The following is a 13,977-nucleotide window of genomic DNA, read 5'->3' on the forward strand; positions in this document are numbered from 1 at the left end:
CTACATGTGACAAGAGAGCGGATAACCCTTCACTACATAGCAAAAATAAGTAAGGCGATAACGGGTCTCCTTGTCATAAACCTTTGGATGGTTTAAAACTCTCAGTTTCTTCCTTATTAAATGTAATTCGATATTCAACAGTAGAAACACATACTTCTCATAGCAGAGTGGTAGGCAGTTCTCCTCCCACACTTCAGGACTAGCGTTTGAATCCCACATCAATTTTTCTTCCTGGAACTTTATGCCTGTTGTATTAAATATTAGTAAAAAAAAGGTTATGTTGCTGAGATTCAAACCTGGGTCTACAAAATTGGATGTAACGAACACTCAATTGGGATAGATTAGGTTTTGTGTAGAAATATTGCTGAAATTAATTTATCCAATTGTTTAAATTTGAATTTATCCAAATTTAACTAAAATTTCATTGATCGACCCCAAGTTTTCTGAAATGTCAGAATTTTGATGTTTTTTTGCTGGAAAAACTTTCGATCTATTCATCAACCATTGAGGGTAATGCTTTTTTGGCACTAGATACGCGACCACACTATTTGCACGAGCTTGAAAGGGAGAGGACAGAAGAGGAAGAAGCAGGCTGAAACTTTCCTGACTGAATCTGGGGCCGCTCTTTATCAGCCCCGAACCTTTAAATGAGGAGGCTCACATGTCCGAGACTAATATGGCGATTCCGCTGGACCGCCTCTTTGATCCCGGTAGTCATATATGAACGGTCATTACAGTGATTCAGGCATTACGACGCGGGGAACCTATTTGGCCCATAGGTCGCTAGTTAGCGACCCAGCGCATATCCCCCGTTGCGGGTACATACACTTCGGGCCGGCCCATTAGCTCTTTTCGGTTTTGAGATAGTTCTAGACCTTCCCAAACCGTTTCTCTCTCTTTCTTTTTGTGTTTTTTCTTTTTTTTTCTTCTGTCTTTTCATTTTCGTTCTTTTCTTTCTTTCCCTTTCCTTTTATTTTGTTTCATGTTTCTTTTTCTTTAATTTTTAGTTTCCATATTTCACATTTTTCATTTTTTCTGAAATCACGAACATTTTTAAAATCATGTACATTCGCCAATTCACATTTTAATGAAATCGTGAACATTTTTAAATTTAGCAAACATTTTTTACCAATTCGTGTTAGAATCATGAACTTTTTTGAATGCATGTATCTTTTTTTTGAAAATTATGTATTTTTTATGAAACCCATGAGCATTTTTTGAACCGGCGAACAATTATCGAAATTGGGGAACAATTTTTTAAATTCATGATTTTTTTATTTTTAACAAACATTTTGGAAATGCATGAACATTTTTTGATTTATGCACATTTTTTTAATCAGTGAACATTTATTGAATCGCTGAACTTTTTTTTGTTATTCACGAACATTTTTTAATTTTTGTGAACATTTTTGGAAAGTTCTTGAACATTTTTTGAATTCCAATTTTTTTTAAATTCACGAAAAATCCTTTTTTGAATATCTGAACATTTTTCAAAAGCATAAACATATTTTGATATCCCAAACATTTTCTTCAAAATCATGAGTATCTGTGACTATCCGAACAATTTTTTAAAGCCATGATCATTTTTTGAATCTGTGAATATTTTATCATTTCATGAACACTTTTTTTAATTCACAAATTTTTATAAGTTTGGAATCTTTTTAAATCTTATTTTTTTAAATAAAGAAAAAATCAAAAAGAAAAGAAAAGAAAAGGCAAAAAACGAAATGAAAAAAACAGGGCGCCCCACACATGGGCTGGGCCAAAAGGGCGAGCTGGCTCGTTAGCCAACGCCTAGCGCGCGAAGTCGAAATCACTAATTGAGAAGTACTCCTTTCAAAGATCACTTTCATGCGTCACTTTCATGCGTCACTTGTCGCAAGTTGGGATTTTTTTCATAGATCCGTTTATTCATAATGTTTTGTCTCTTAAACCGTGCGTCCAAATCTCGAACTGTTTCCGCCGTTGGATTCCTCTCGTCGAGATCTTGAAAATTAGATCCCATGTTGATAGCTTTTGATAAACTTTTTTTCAGAAAAAAAACTAGACAGAAAAACCGCGCCTCTCGTGGAAAGAAAACTCTCGCGGAAGCAAAACCATGCCTCCCAAAAAAGAGAAAAAAAACCCATTTTTCGGTCCGGATAGGCACGGCCGTGCCTCTCGCGGAAGCAAAATCGTGTCTCTTACGAAAGGAAAAAGGAAAGAAAATACATTTTTTTTGTTTCCGAGAGCCATGACCATGCCTCTCGCGGAAACTAATCCGTGCCCCTCGCGGAAGAAAAATCGTGCCTCTTACGGAAGGAAAAAACCCCTGTTTTTTTGGTTTGCAAGAGGCACGACCGTGCCTCCCGCAGAAGCAAAACCGTGTTTCTCGCGGAAGGAAAAAAACACGTATTCTCCAGCATCCCCCCCTTTCCAAAGCTAAGAAAGACCGACGGAAAATCGAAAAACCGAAAAAACCTAAAATGCCGAAAACGCATGCAGAAAAATAAAAAATAATCCGAAGGGAGCATCCAGAGCGCGAAACGTGGCGGCGGTGACAGTGCGCCTAGTGGCGCGCTCTTAGCCTACCAAGTGACCCTTGTGGACGAGCGCTCCTCAATTAGTTGCTTTTGTGTGAAGTCCCTTACGGGGCATGTGCGCAAGTTGTTATAATTGGGCTGTGATAGTAGCGTGACTGGCCAAGTTATGGGTCATTTTCCCGTTCGGTGGATTGCGTAACGTTTATCCGTGGGCCGTAATGGAACTCTGAGGTAGTTGGGCCAGGTTCCTGCTCTGTAGGTCCAACGCCTCAATCAACAACATTGGAAACGATTCTCAACAACGTAATGGAACATTGGATTTCTCAAAAAAAATTGGAAACGATTCTAGATAGAAAAAGATTAAAAAACAATTCGCAACCAACCGATAATAAACTAAGAATCCCCGCAAAAAAAAAAGAAGATAATAAACTAAGAAAAGAAAAGAAATGGAAAGAGACAGCAATATCCCAACTTACTACTACTACTCACTAATAAACCCCTCCCGCCCCCACGCGCGACACCACCAAAACCCGAGCGGACCCAATCGGTAGGGTTTTGGACCTCCCCCCGCCCGCCGCCGGCGCCGCCGATCACAGGAAGGAAGGAAGGGAGGGAGGGAGAGGCCCGCGGGCTCAGGCAGCAGGCAGGCAGGAGGAATGGCGCAGTCACTGGAGCTCTTGCTAATCCAGTTCCTGATGCCGGACAACGACGCGCGGCGGCAGGCGGAGGAGCAGATCCGGCGGCTGGCGCGGGACCCGCAGGTGGTGCCGGCGCTCGTCCACCACCTCCGCACCGCCAAGACCCCCAACGTCCGCCAGCTCGCCGCCGTGCTCCTCCGCAAGAAGATCACCTCCCACTGGCCCAAGCTTCCACCGCACGCCAAGGCTTCCCTAAAGCAGGCCCTCATCGACTCCATCACCCTCGACAACAGGTGCTTGCCCCACCCGACTTTCCCCACGCCCCCCGCCTCTCCGTAATTTATAATTTGTCCTCTGCTGTATCCTCAGTTACACATGGTTGTCTAGCTGAACTGAACAGTTCGTGCGTGTGAGTAACGATTAACCCAACTGTTAGACCTAATGAGAACTGGAACCCTGTCGGGAGTAATTTATGGTCCATAGGTTAAGCAAGTAGTACAATTTACAGTGATCATGGTGACCTGTAATACATCTGGCCTGCTTGCAACCGATGTCTGCTACTGCCGTTCCTTGTATAATATTGTATTCATGTGCTGGTATTCCAAATGGCAAATGGTTTGTTACGAAATGGAGATACTTTTGTGCGAGTTTTATCCGGAAATGAACAACTCGCTGGAAAGTTACAGTCGGTTTGGTGTGTCTTTTTTAGGGAGAACAGTAGGAAATATACTTAGAATGGAGGAAGTTAGAATAGGAGGCAGAACAAATGTGAGAAAAGAGAACACTGCCTAATCGAATCCTAGTAAATATGGAAAAGTGCGAAGTAAACAATTCAAAATGTTACTCCCTCCATCCCATAATATAAGAGCATTTTTGACACTAGAGTAGTACTCCCTCCGTCCGGAAATACTTGTCGGAGAAATGAATGTATCTAGACGTATTTTAGTTCTAAATACATCCATTTTTATTCATTTCTCCGACAAGTATTTCCGGACGGAGGGAGTATTTATGATGTCTCAGAAATTCACTCTATTGGAGTTTTTATTCCTCGATAAAAAGTCCTCTCCTTTAGACTTTAAATACTTATATTTGCATATAAAGTTTATCTGTGATGGGGTTGCCATAAACTGGGCTAACTAGAAATATGGAAGTCGAGATATGCGTAGTATAGCTCTAACAAGTTACGATGACGATCGAGCATGGTTGATCTGTTTTCGCTGGGACTAGTTAGTAGCCACCAATGATCAAGCTAATTCCCACCCTGGTGCAAATGCTGTTTCATTATTGAAATCTGCCTCAGTTTTTTCCACATGTAATTTTGAGAGGATGATGAACTGATTTTCCTCTTGCTTCTTATGCAGTCATCTTGTAAGGAGAGCTAGTGCAAATGTCGTGAGCATTATTGCTAAGTATGCTGTCCCTGCAGGAGAGTGGCAAGAGCTGTTACCGTTCCTTTTCCAATGCAGCCAAAGTCCACAAGAAGAACACAGGGAAGTAAGTGTATCTCTTAGTTGACATGTATTTTTAATCATTAATTATGTATGCATGCATTGTTTAGGGTGTAAGTATGGATATTTGTCTTTAATGAAACCTGCCATGTGGTTTTATCATAATATACTTGATACATGTGGACCACAATAAGAGCTTACTTGCACATTCCTTTTCTTCAATTTGGTATATTTTTTAAAGAACTGTCAGTTGCAAATTTGCAATCCTTCTGCCCTTTGCTTAATTTGCTAAGTATTTGTAGAAGCCAGTTTATATAGGTCGGGTGACCTTACTTAGTAAGATAGGGCTGTCAGCAAGTAGTTAATTTGTTGTTTGCGTGTACTGACAGCTACTAGACCTGTATGGTCAATTTAGCAATCGACTTTCTTATGTACTACTCCCTCCGTCCCAAAATAAATTAGTACAAAGTTGAGACACTTATTTTGGGACGGAGGGAGTATAAATACAGACCATAAGCTATCAATGTAAATGAGCTTGAGATTCAAAAAATCCATACCTGTGATAGCTTCCTTTGCTTCCCCTGTTCTGCTCCTCTGGTTTGACAAGAACTTTATCCGCGTAGTGAGAAGATGAAAATGTATATTTTGTGTTGTCAGCATGATTGCAGCATGCAGCCACATGTCGGTGTGCTCTTTCATAATTGTTTGTTTGGCATATTGTTCAATAAATAGAGCTAAATGCTGAAATCCCAAGACCATCCATAACTTAACTATGCATGGATTTTAAAGTATGTGCCACTGGCCATCTTAGCCACCAAAAAGCCTACACATTTCCAGCACTAAGGCTTGACATAACCTTCAAATGTTAGATTTCATAAGGTTGCACTGCCTATGCATGTGCGAAATCTAAACACCATCTTCTCTCTTTTTATTGGTGGAAGTGTCTACCTGGTGTTCACTTTCTTCTATACCTCCTGTATATGTGTGTTAGTGGGGTTGGGATGCTAATACAGTAATGCGTCACTAATAGATAGTGCATTCTTTGACATCAAATGTTCTGATGTATGTAGTATATGCAGTGTTGCAGAGAAATCAGCGTCCTAGTTCTGTATTTCGTAGGAATTGTTTGTGGATAACCCATAAATTATCTCAAGTGAACTATACATGAAAGAAACATGTGCTGCTTAATATCTCCTAACAAAATGTCAATGCTTACTGACCTGCTCTTCTCTTTACAGGTAGCTTTAATTCTGTTCAGCTCCCTTACTGAAACTATTGGGACTACGTTTCAATCTCATCTGAATGATTTGCAACCTATTTTACTGAAATGTCTGCAAGATGAGACTAGCTCTCGAGTCAGAATCGCTGCCCTAAAGTACGGTTAAGTTTGTGATAAGTCGCTATTTAGGCCTTCCTCATTTTACCATATTGTGACCGTAAAGCTATTTTTTGGTCTGTGCAACAGGGCTGTTGGATCCTTCATAGAGTATGTCAATGAAGGAGGAGACATTGTAAGTTCTTCCTATCTTTCCTGATTTTTATAGACATTTACTTTTCGAGGTGAAAGTGTGTCATCATAGTTTTCATTCTTATAGAAGACCTTTTGGCAATGTGTTCTTCAGTAAAGCTTTTTTTATTAAGTAGTACTTGAAGTTTTCTATGTGTTTGTTGTTTTCTTTGCATGCAGCAGTGGTAATTTTGTTTGTCTTCTTTTTAGAGCTGTAGCTTCTCTTAGCTGATTTTAAATCTTCAATAGTATGTCATGCTACCGCTAGAGTTTGCCTCTTATGCCTGATGAGCAGATCTTGTATTGGCATAACTGCTAGGTAAAGATGTTTCGAGACTTTGTTCCGAGTATCTTGAATGTGTCAAGGCAATGTCTTGCTAATGGCGATGACGATGTTGCTTCCATTGCCTTCGAAATATTCGATGAACTAATTGAATCTCCTGCACCACTTCTTGGAGATTCAGTGAGATCAATTGTGCAGTTCTCACTTGAAGTTTGCTCAAACCAAGATATGGAAATAAATATAAGGCAACAGGTTTGATCAGCCATCTGCATTATTGATTATATATTTATTGATTTTACAAAATAACTGACTGTAAATGCTCTTATTTGTTCCAGGCTATTCAGATAATCTCATGGCTTGTAAAATTTAAAGCATCTTTCTTAAAAAAGAACAAGCTGATTGTACCTATTCTACAAGTTATGTGCCCCTTGCTTACAGAAACAGCTAATGAAGATGAAGACTCTGATTTAGCGGCAGATCGTTCTGCAGCCGAAGTCATTGATACAATGGCTATCAACTTACCAAGACATGTTTTTGGACCAGTTCTTGAATTTGCTTCTGTGAACTTTCGTCACGTTAATCCCAAGTATCGTGAGGCTGCTGTTACTTCGCTGGGTGTTGTCTCAGAAGGTTGTTCTGAACATTTTAAGGATAAGTTGGAAGAATGTCTCAAAGTTGTTTTAGAAGCTTTAAAGGATCAAGAGCAGATGGTTAGAGGCGCTGCATCATTTGCTCTTGGTCAGTTTGCTGAACACTTGCAGCCAGAAATTTTATCTCACTATGAGAGTGTACTTCCATGCATCTTAAATGCACTTGAAGATCCATCAGACGAAGTTAAGGTAAAATAACCTATTTCAAGTGACATCATCTCTGATAAATAGGCAGAAACTTTGGATATAAATGATATTGATTAAATTTGCGTGGCATTTTCTGTAGTAATTAACTAATGCCAATAAGCGTTGTGATCTTGTAGGAGAAATCTTATTATGCACTGGCAGCGTTCTGTGAAGATATGGGTGAAGATATCCTACCATATCTGGAACCTTTGATATGTAGATTAGTTATATCTTTGCAGAGCAGTCCTCGCAACCTGCAAGAGACATGCATGGTTCGTATGGAAATCATTGCTCATAATTATCTATATGTCAAGACGGTGACAACCTTTTCCCCTTATGTTATCTTATAAATTGACAACGATGATGTTTTGCTGCAGTCTGCAATTGGCTCTGTAGCAGCTGCTGCAGAACAGGCATTTATCCCATATGCAGAGAAGGTTCTTGAAATGATGAAAGGCTTTATGGTGCTCACTAAGGATGAAGATTTGTGCGCACGAGCTAGAGCTACTGAGGTTGTTGGGATAGTAGCAATGGCAGTTGGCAGAACCAGAATGGAAGCCATATTACCTCCTTTTATTGAGGCTGCTATTTCTGTGAGTCTTAATTCCAATACTTCAGAGTTCAGACAAACAGCAGGCTTTAGTGCAATTCTTTATGCTCTTCATATTTGCAGGGTTTTGGATTGGATTATAGCGAGCTAAGGGAGTACACTCATGGTTTTTTTAGCAACGTTGCTGAGATTCTGGATGATAGTTTCTCACAGGTAACAAGGGTAGTCTAAGTTTTGTTCATTTCACGAATGCTGTTAATGTTTACAGAAGTGGTTGCTGCACATTGCAGTATCTCCCTCATGTTGTGCCTCTTGCATTTTCCTCGTGCAACTTGGATGATGGTTCTGCTGTGGACATTGATGATGCTGATGGTGTTGACAATGGATTTAGTGGTGTTTCCTCTGATGATGATGATGATGATGAGCCAAGAGTTAGAAATATCAGCGTGAGGACTGGAGTGTTAGATGAGAAAGCTGCTGCAACTCAGGCTATTGGATTTTTTGCACTTCACACAAAGAGTGCCTATGCCCCGTATCCTTAAATGGGTTTAACACATATTTTTGCCATCTTTTGTTCTTCAAAATTTCCTGAACTGACACTAGGTACTTGGAGGAGTCGTTGAAAATTTTAATCAAGCACAGTGGGTATTTTCATGAAGATGTCAGGCTTCAGGCAATTATTTCCTTAAAACGTAACATCTTTCCTAGTCCCCTTTAATATGCATGTTTGTAGCAGCTCTTTTTTCCTTGTTTGTCAGGCCTACAGATAACAACTACTCCCTCCGTCCCACAATATAAGAGTGTTTTGCAAGCAGACGCTCTTATATTGTGGGACGGAGGGAGTAATAGATAGGCTGACAATTTTAGTTGTAATTGCAAAGCTCCAAACTTCCAGTAGTCATCTAACATACAAAAGGGTATTTAGATGAATAAACTTGTCACAGGTAATCTACAGAATCTGTCTCCAGCATGGTATATAGTATATCCAAATGGTATATTGATACGGTATACACTTATTCACACCAAGATACGTTAATGTAAATCACAAGATGCATTCATTATTGAAGTAATTTTATATAATGATGTATAGTTATACTTTATGTCCATCATTTGAGGTGTTGTTTAGGTTTAGCAGCTAACCTATTCAAGTTGAACCATCAAAGTTTCAATGCAGTAAACATCATGCTAGTGCAATCTTGGTAGTGTACCACTGATTACTGGATTTGCTCAAATAGTCATTGAACCTGAACCTAGCAATCCAGGGAGGGGCTCAAAATCGATCAACCGATGCAAACCCAAATCAGTCTCCTACATCATACCCCTTTTTACTTTTGTCATTTTTTGCGTGGTATAATTGGAAAATCAAATTTATCTGGATCCATGAACCCTATACTGTGTAGAGACCAACTACAAATCGCAAACCCCTCTGTTCTGGTAGGTAGCTACCAACAGATCATAAACAAATAGTATATGGATTGCAAACAATTACAATCAATAAGATAATGTTTCACACAGAAACCAGAGTGATTAGTCTTGTTTGATTTGAATCACCTACCCCCCATAAATTCAAATTTGTAAAATTAGATGCTTCTTTAAGTATTTTTCTTTGAGACTTCCATTAAAGGTAAGTTTTGTGATGTTATTAGTAACTAGAGTAAAATTATTATTGCAGACATCCTAACTGCATTAAGGGCAATACCTGCACATCCTGTGAGTATTTCCTTGTATTAACTTGTCAATTTGGAAGTGGTTGCTGTGGAACATCAGAATTCTGATGCAGTGTACTGTTTCTACCATGCAGGATATACTAGAGAAACAGAAGGATGTTCTTGGTAATTGCTACTATAAGTGATGTTTTTAAGTCTATTGTGCCACCTGCACATCAAGCCATGCTCAATTTCTATTGTTTTTTTTTTCAGATACTATTATGAACATCTATATCAAGACCATGACAGAGGATGATGATAAAGAAGTAGTCGCACAAGCTTGCATGAGTGTAGCTGATATCATGAAAGATTGTGGTTTTGCTGCTGTTGAACTTTGTAAGCTGCATCAGAGTTTGGTGCACTTGGAATACTAGGTTGTGCTGCTAAAACTGTCCCTTTTGTCGCTGTTTCAGATATGCCACGGCTTGCTGAGGCAACACTTGCTCTGTTGCATCAAGAATCATGCTGTCAGCAAGTAGAGTCAGATGGTGAAGATGATGGTGACATCGATCATGATGAAGTCCTCATGGACGCAGTTTCAGATCTTTTGCCTGCTTTCGCAAAAGTGATGCGATCTTACTTTGATCCTATCTTTGCGAAGTTATTTGACCCCCTAATGAAATTTGCTGTGAGTATCCCCGGTCCCCGTTTATTAGTCATCCTCAGCTAACGGCATGCCAAGCCTATAATGATTATTGTGAGAATTGTACATTTGAGGTTTGAAGTTCTTTCTGGAATAAATGCAGAAATCTCCACATCCTCCCCAAGACAAGACTATGGTTGTTGCCACTCTAGCTGAGGTCGCTCAAGAAATGGGTGCTCCAATTTCTGCTTATGTTGATGTATGCCTACAATTTTCTAAAAACCATTCCATTTTATCATTGAGATCTCATCGTTTTAGTTGACCTCTGAATGCTTACTCATATTCGAATCATTTGCAGAAGATAATGCCTTTGGCGTTGAAAGAACTTGCATCTTCTGAGGCTACGAATAGGAGAAATGCCGCTTTCTGTGTTGGCGAGCTATGCAAGAACAGCGGTGCTGCAGCACTGAAGTATGTATATTACCTACAATGACAGACATATTCCATGCTCACCTTTACATCTGAGGTCAATGTCTTGCACTAGCGAGAAGGACCAAACGACTGTTACTTAAAATAGGTTGTGCATGATTTTTCTCTTGTGCTCCAAAAGCCTATCTGCATAGAAAATGGACATGAATGCTTTTTTCAACTGATTCATGTTCCATTACTTTAAAGAAAGGCAAGGGCATACACTTTTCACTTTATCAATCTTAGAGTAAGAAGCCTGCAAGTGAGGAGCAGTTGATGAAAACTATAGGTTACCACAACTCTTATTAGTGTCCAAGTAATAGTATCGGAATTGCTGCAGTGTTCTTTCTCGAAAGGCAATAGTTTTTCTTTTCATAGTCCTGCTCACAAGATCAAGTAATAGTCTGCCAACTTCCTAATTCTTGCAGTGTCACAAAATTAAACCCTGACCATAGTAATTAGTTTTCACAATAATGACGTGAGGGCTGAAGAATAGAAGCTAAAGTTTGCCAAGTGTATTGGATATGGTCTGCTGTCTATTCACTAAATGAATTAATGTTCTTTATACATTATTAACATTCTAGGAAACATGAATGGTAGTCCTGTAAATTCAGTTATTGACAGGCTTTTGCTCATCCTTCTGCAGATATTACCCGGATATACTGCAGGGTCTGCATCGTTTGTTTGCTAATTCCGAGCAAGACCTTGCAGTTAGAGATAATGCGGCCGGTGCTATTGCTAGAATGATAATGGTGCAACCTCAGTCGATTCCTCTCAACCAGGTAGGCACTATCCTGTACATAATACTCCCTGCATCCGGAAATACTTGTCGGAGAAATGGATGTATCTAGACATATTTTAGTTCTAGATTTTTATTCATTTCTCCGACAAGTATTTCCGGACGGTGGGAGTATGTTTGAACAGCTTCAAATTCCAGGCTTTGAAGTGCCTATCTAACACTTGGTTGCATTGCTATATCTGTTTCTTAGGTTCTTCCAGTGTTTATCAAAGCTTTGCCACTAAAAGAAGATCACGAAGAATCAATGGCTGTCTATAGCTGCTTATGTAATTTGTTACTATCATCACATCCCCAGGTGACTTGGTCTTAAACCACCCCATGTTTTTTGATTTATTCCATGATCTTTGCTAACATCATGCAAACTTTTCTTAGGCAAATCTAACTTTTTATTGTTGCAGATCCTCACTCTAGTGCCTGATGTGATACATGTCTTTGCCCAAGTGGTAGTATCCCCAGATGAGAGTGATGAAGTCAAAACAACTATTGGCAAGGCTGTTTCTCATTTGATATCGGTTTATGGTCAGCAGATGCAGCCAATACTAAGTGCTCTACCACCTGCTCATGCGAATGCATTGGCAGCATTTGCCAGTAGAAGATGATCTTCAGGGAAACAATTACCTTTGATTTTTGTGTGCTGCCCAAGTGTTTTCTCAAGATTGCCCTTTGATGAAAGGTTTTTCGGGTATGGTTGGAGTCACCTAAGTTTTGTCATATTAGTTCCATTTGATGAAGTATACTGGTTAGCTGGATATTTTTTGATCCGAAAGACCTCCTTTTCGAGTTATTATAGTGATATTGCATTGGAATGGTGTTTACTGCGGTTGAAGGTGCAGTACTTTGGCTGTCGGCAGCTTCGGTGAGTCCCGTGTGTATTCAGGTTCCGTTTTTGGCAACTTGTTATTTGTTTCAGTTTTGTAATTCTTTGCTGGGGTGTGCAAATCATTGATGTACTGTTGTATATATAAACATCTTGTCCTACAATTTTTTGTGTAACTTTGATTTGTGGTACCGACCATATCTTGTTGTGGGCTATTCGTGAGACTTTTATTTGCTGTCATCCATATATTAAGCCTCTAGTTGATTTGTCTTGGACATGCAAATTTGGGACCCTTTGGATACTACTTTCTTCGTCCCAAAATAAATGCCGCTGATTTAGTACAACTTTTTTACAAAATTGGTTTCGCCGGCATGTCGTTTATGGCTGCAACTAACCAAGACTTGTCTGGTTAGGGTAATAAGTTTGAGGATAAGTAAATCATAGTTTTTCTAAAACTGTGAACCTAGCTTTTGTACCACTTCACTCGTTCTCATCCAAACAAGATTCTGTGGTACACACTTATTTCTAACAGAATTATTAATAACATTTTTTTTCCAAAAAATCTTGCTATGTATCCTCTGACCCCTATTAGTTCACCCAAATGCAGCAAAACTGTAAAAGTGACATGACTTCTGGAATCTTGAACTAAAAAGTGTCGGGAAATACCCTAAAGGATACCCATTTGTACTCTTAATCGGTCTTAAACTCAATCTTATATAAGACCATATAAACTGTTTTACCACAAAAAAAAAACAAAATTTCATCTCACACACCCTTTCTTCCATTTCATGGCATAGTTTGATAGTTTCCCATAAAACATTTAATGGTTACAAAACCATTAGTACTAGAAGTTTTTTTTTTAAAGATGAAACACCATGCATTCCATTAACTAGTGCGTGGCTAAATCGCCGGCCAGAGCACGGATCACATCAGGGGGCAGGTCAGCGAGCCAAACGCGCTCGCTGTCCAAAGCCATTCCTGCACCATGCCTTGCCAACATCAACATGTGGGCTGGGACATTACGTTCACGAGACTGAAAAAGAACTTTAAAACTCTATAAAGCCTAGCCTCAGTTGGTACTTTGCCTCCAAGTTTTGCATGATCCGCAGCAGTTGAGACGATGGAGTGTTGCAGCGTGAGGCAGTCAGTCAGTCACGCTGAAAATGACACGGCCCATGCCAAACCCCTCTGCCAGGTTGATGGCCTTCATTAGCGCGGCCGCTTCCGGCTGTAGGGAATCAGACGCCCTCGAGATACAGCCAGCAGCAGCGAAAAGAACGTCGCCCGCTTCATCCCTGGCAAATGCATCCCCATCCTCCAGATCCGTTAGTGTCGGTGAAGGAGGCGTTCAGGCGTCTGTGTTCAGCATCACCCAGTCACTTGGTGGGGTTTGCCAGCTAATTGATCGCGCCGGGCTGGCTATGGGAGGTGCAGCAAGGAGCTGAATCCATTCTTCAGTAGTTTCTCCATGTCTGAATCTGTTCCATTCAGTCCAGCAGCGCCACAACAGACAGATAAGAAAGTGCTTTTCAGTACAAAATATAGAATGGCCAATGGTGTATATTGATCAAGAAAGGTCATGGTAGAGAAAGCCTGTGCATTGAGCGCCAAAATCTGAAGCCAACACCCGAGGTGCGGTTGGCTGCGGCGGCAGTGGCTCTGTGCTTCTTCGGCGGCAGGTTGGTTTGTTGGTGAGCTTCCGACACGGTTGCGGCATGAGGTGCAACTGAGGTGGTGTGGAAGCAGGGGTGAAGACCCTGTCTCGGCATTGTGCTGTGACCAGCGATGGCGGTGGTTGTGGCCGTTGCATTGCTGCTTTG

The 13,977-nt window shown here is 40.3% G+C and overlaps 1 protein-coding gene across 1 annotated transcript; it reads left to right on the forward strand.

Annotated features, from left to right (window-relative positions):
• The first annotated feature begins 2,980 nt into the window (after positions 1–2,980).
• On the forward strand, positions 2,981–12,387 carry LOC109763144 (uncharacterized). The gene is made up of 20 exons (XM_020321999.4): positions 2,981–3,453; positions 4,522–4,654; positions 5,847–5,983; positions 6,074–6,119; positions 6,435–6,650; positions 6,734–7,237; positions 7,372–7,506; positions 7,612–7,827; positions 7,908–7,997; positions 8,075–8,316; positions 8,388–8,476; positions 9,457–9,494; positions 9,586–9,616; positions 9,704–9,826; positions 9,904–10,118; positions 10,237–10,332; positions 10,432–10,544; positions 11,188–11,323; positions 11,531–11,635; positions 11,739–12,387. The coding sequence occupies exons 1-20, from the start codon at positions 3,179–3,181 to the stop codon at positions 11,937–11,939; spliced, it is 3,141 nt and encodes a 1,046-aa protein (XP_020177588.1). The 5' UTR covers positions 2,981–3,178; the 3' UTR covers positions 11,940–12,387.
• Positions 12,388–13,977: the final 1,590 nt, after the last annotated feature.

Source organism: Aegilops tauschii, chromosome 4 (assembly GCF_002575655.3).
Source record: "Aegilops tauschii subsp. strangulata cultivar AL8/78 chromosome 4, Aet v6.0, whole genome shotgun sequence".
NCBI classification, from domain to species: domain Eukaryota; kingdom Viridiplantae; phylum Streptophyta; class Magnoliopsida; order Poales; family Poaceae; genus Aegilops; species Aegilops tauschii.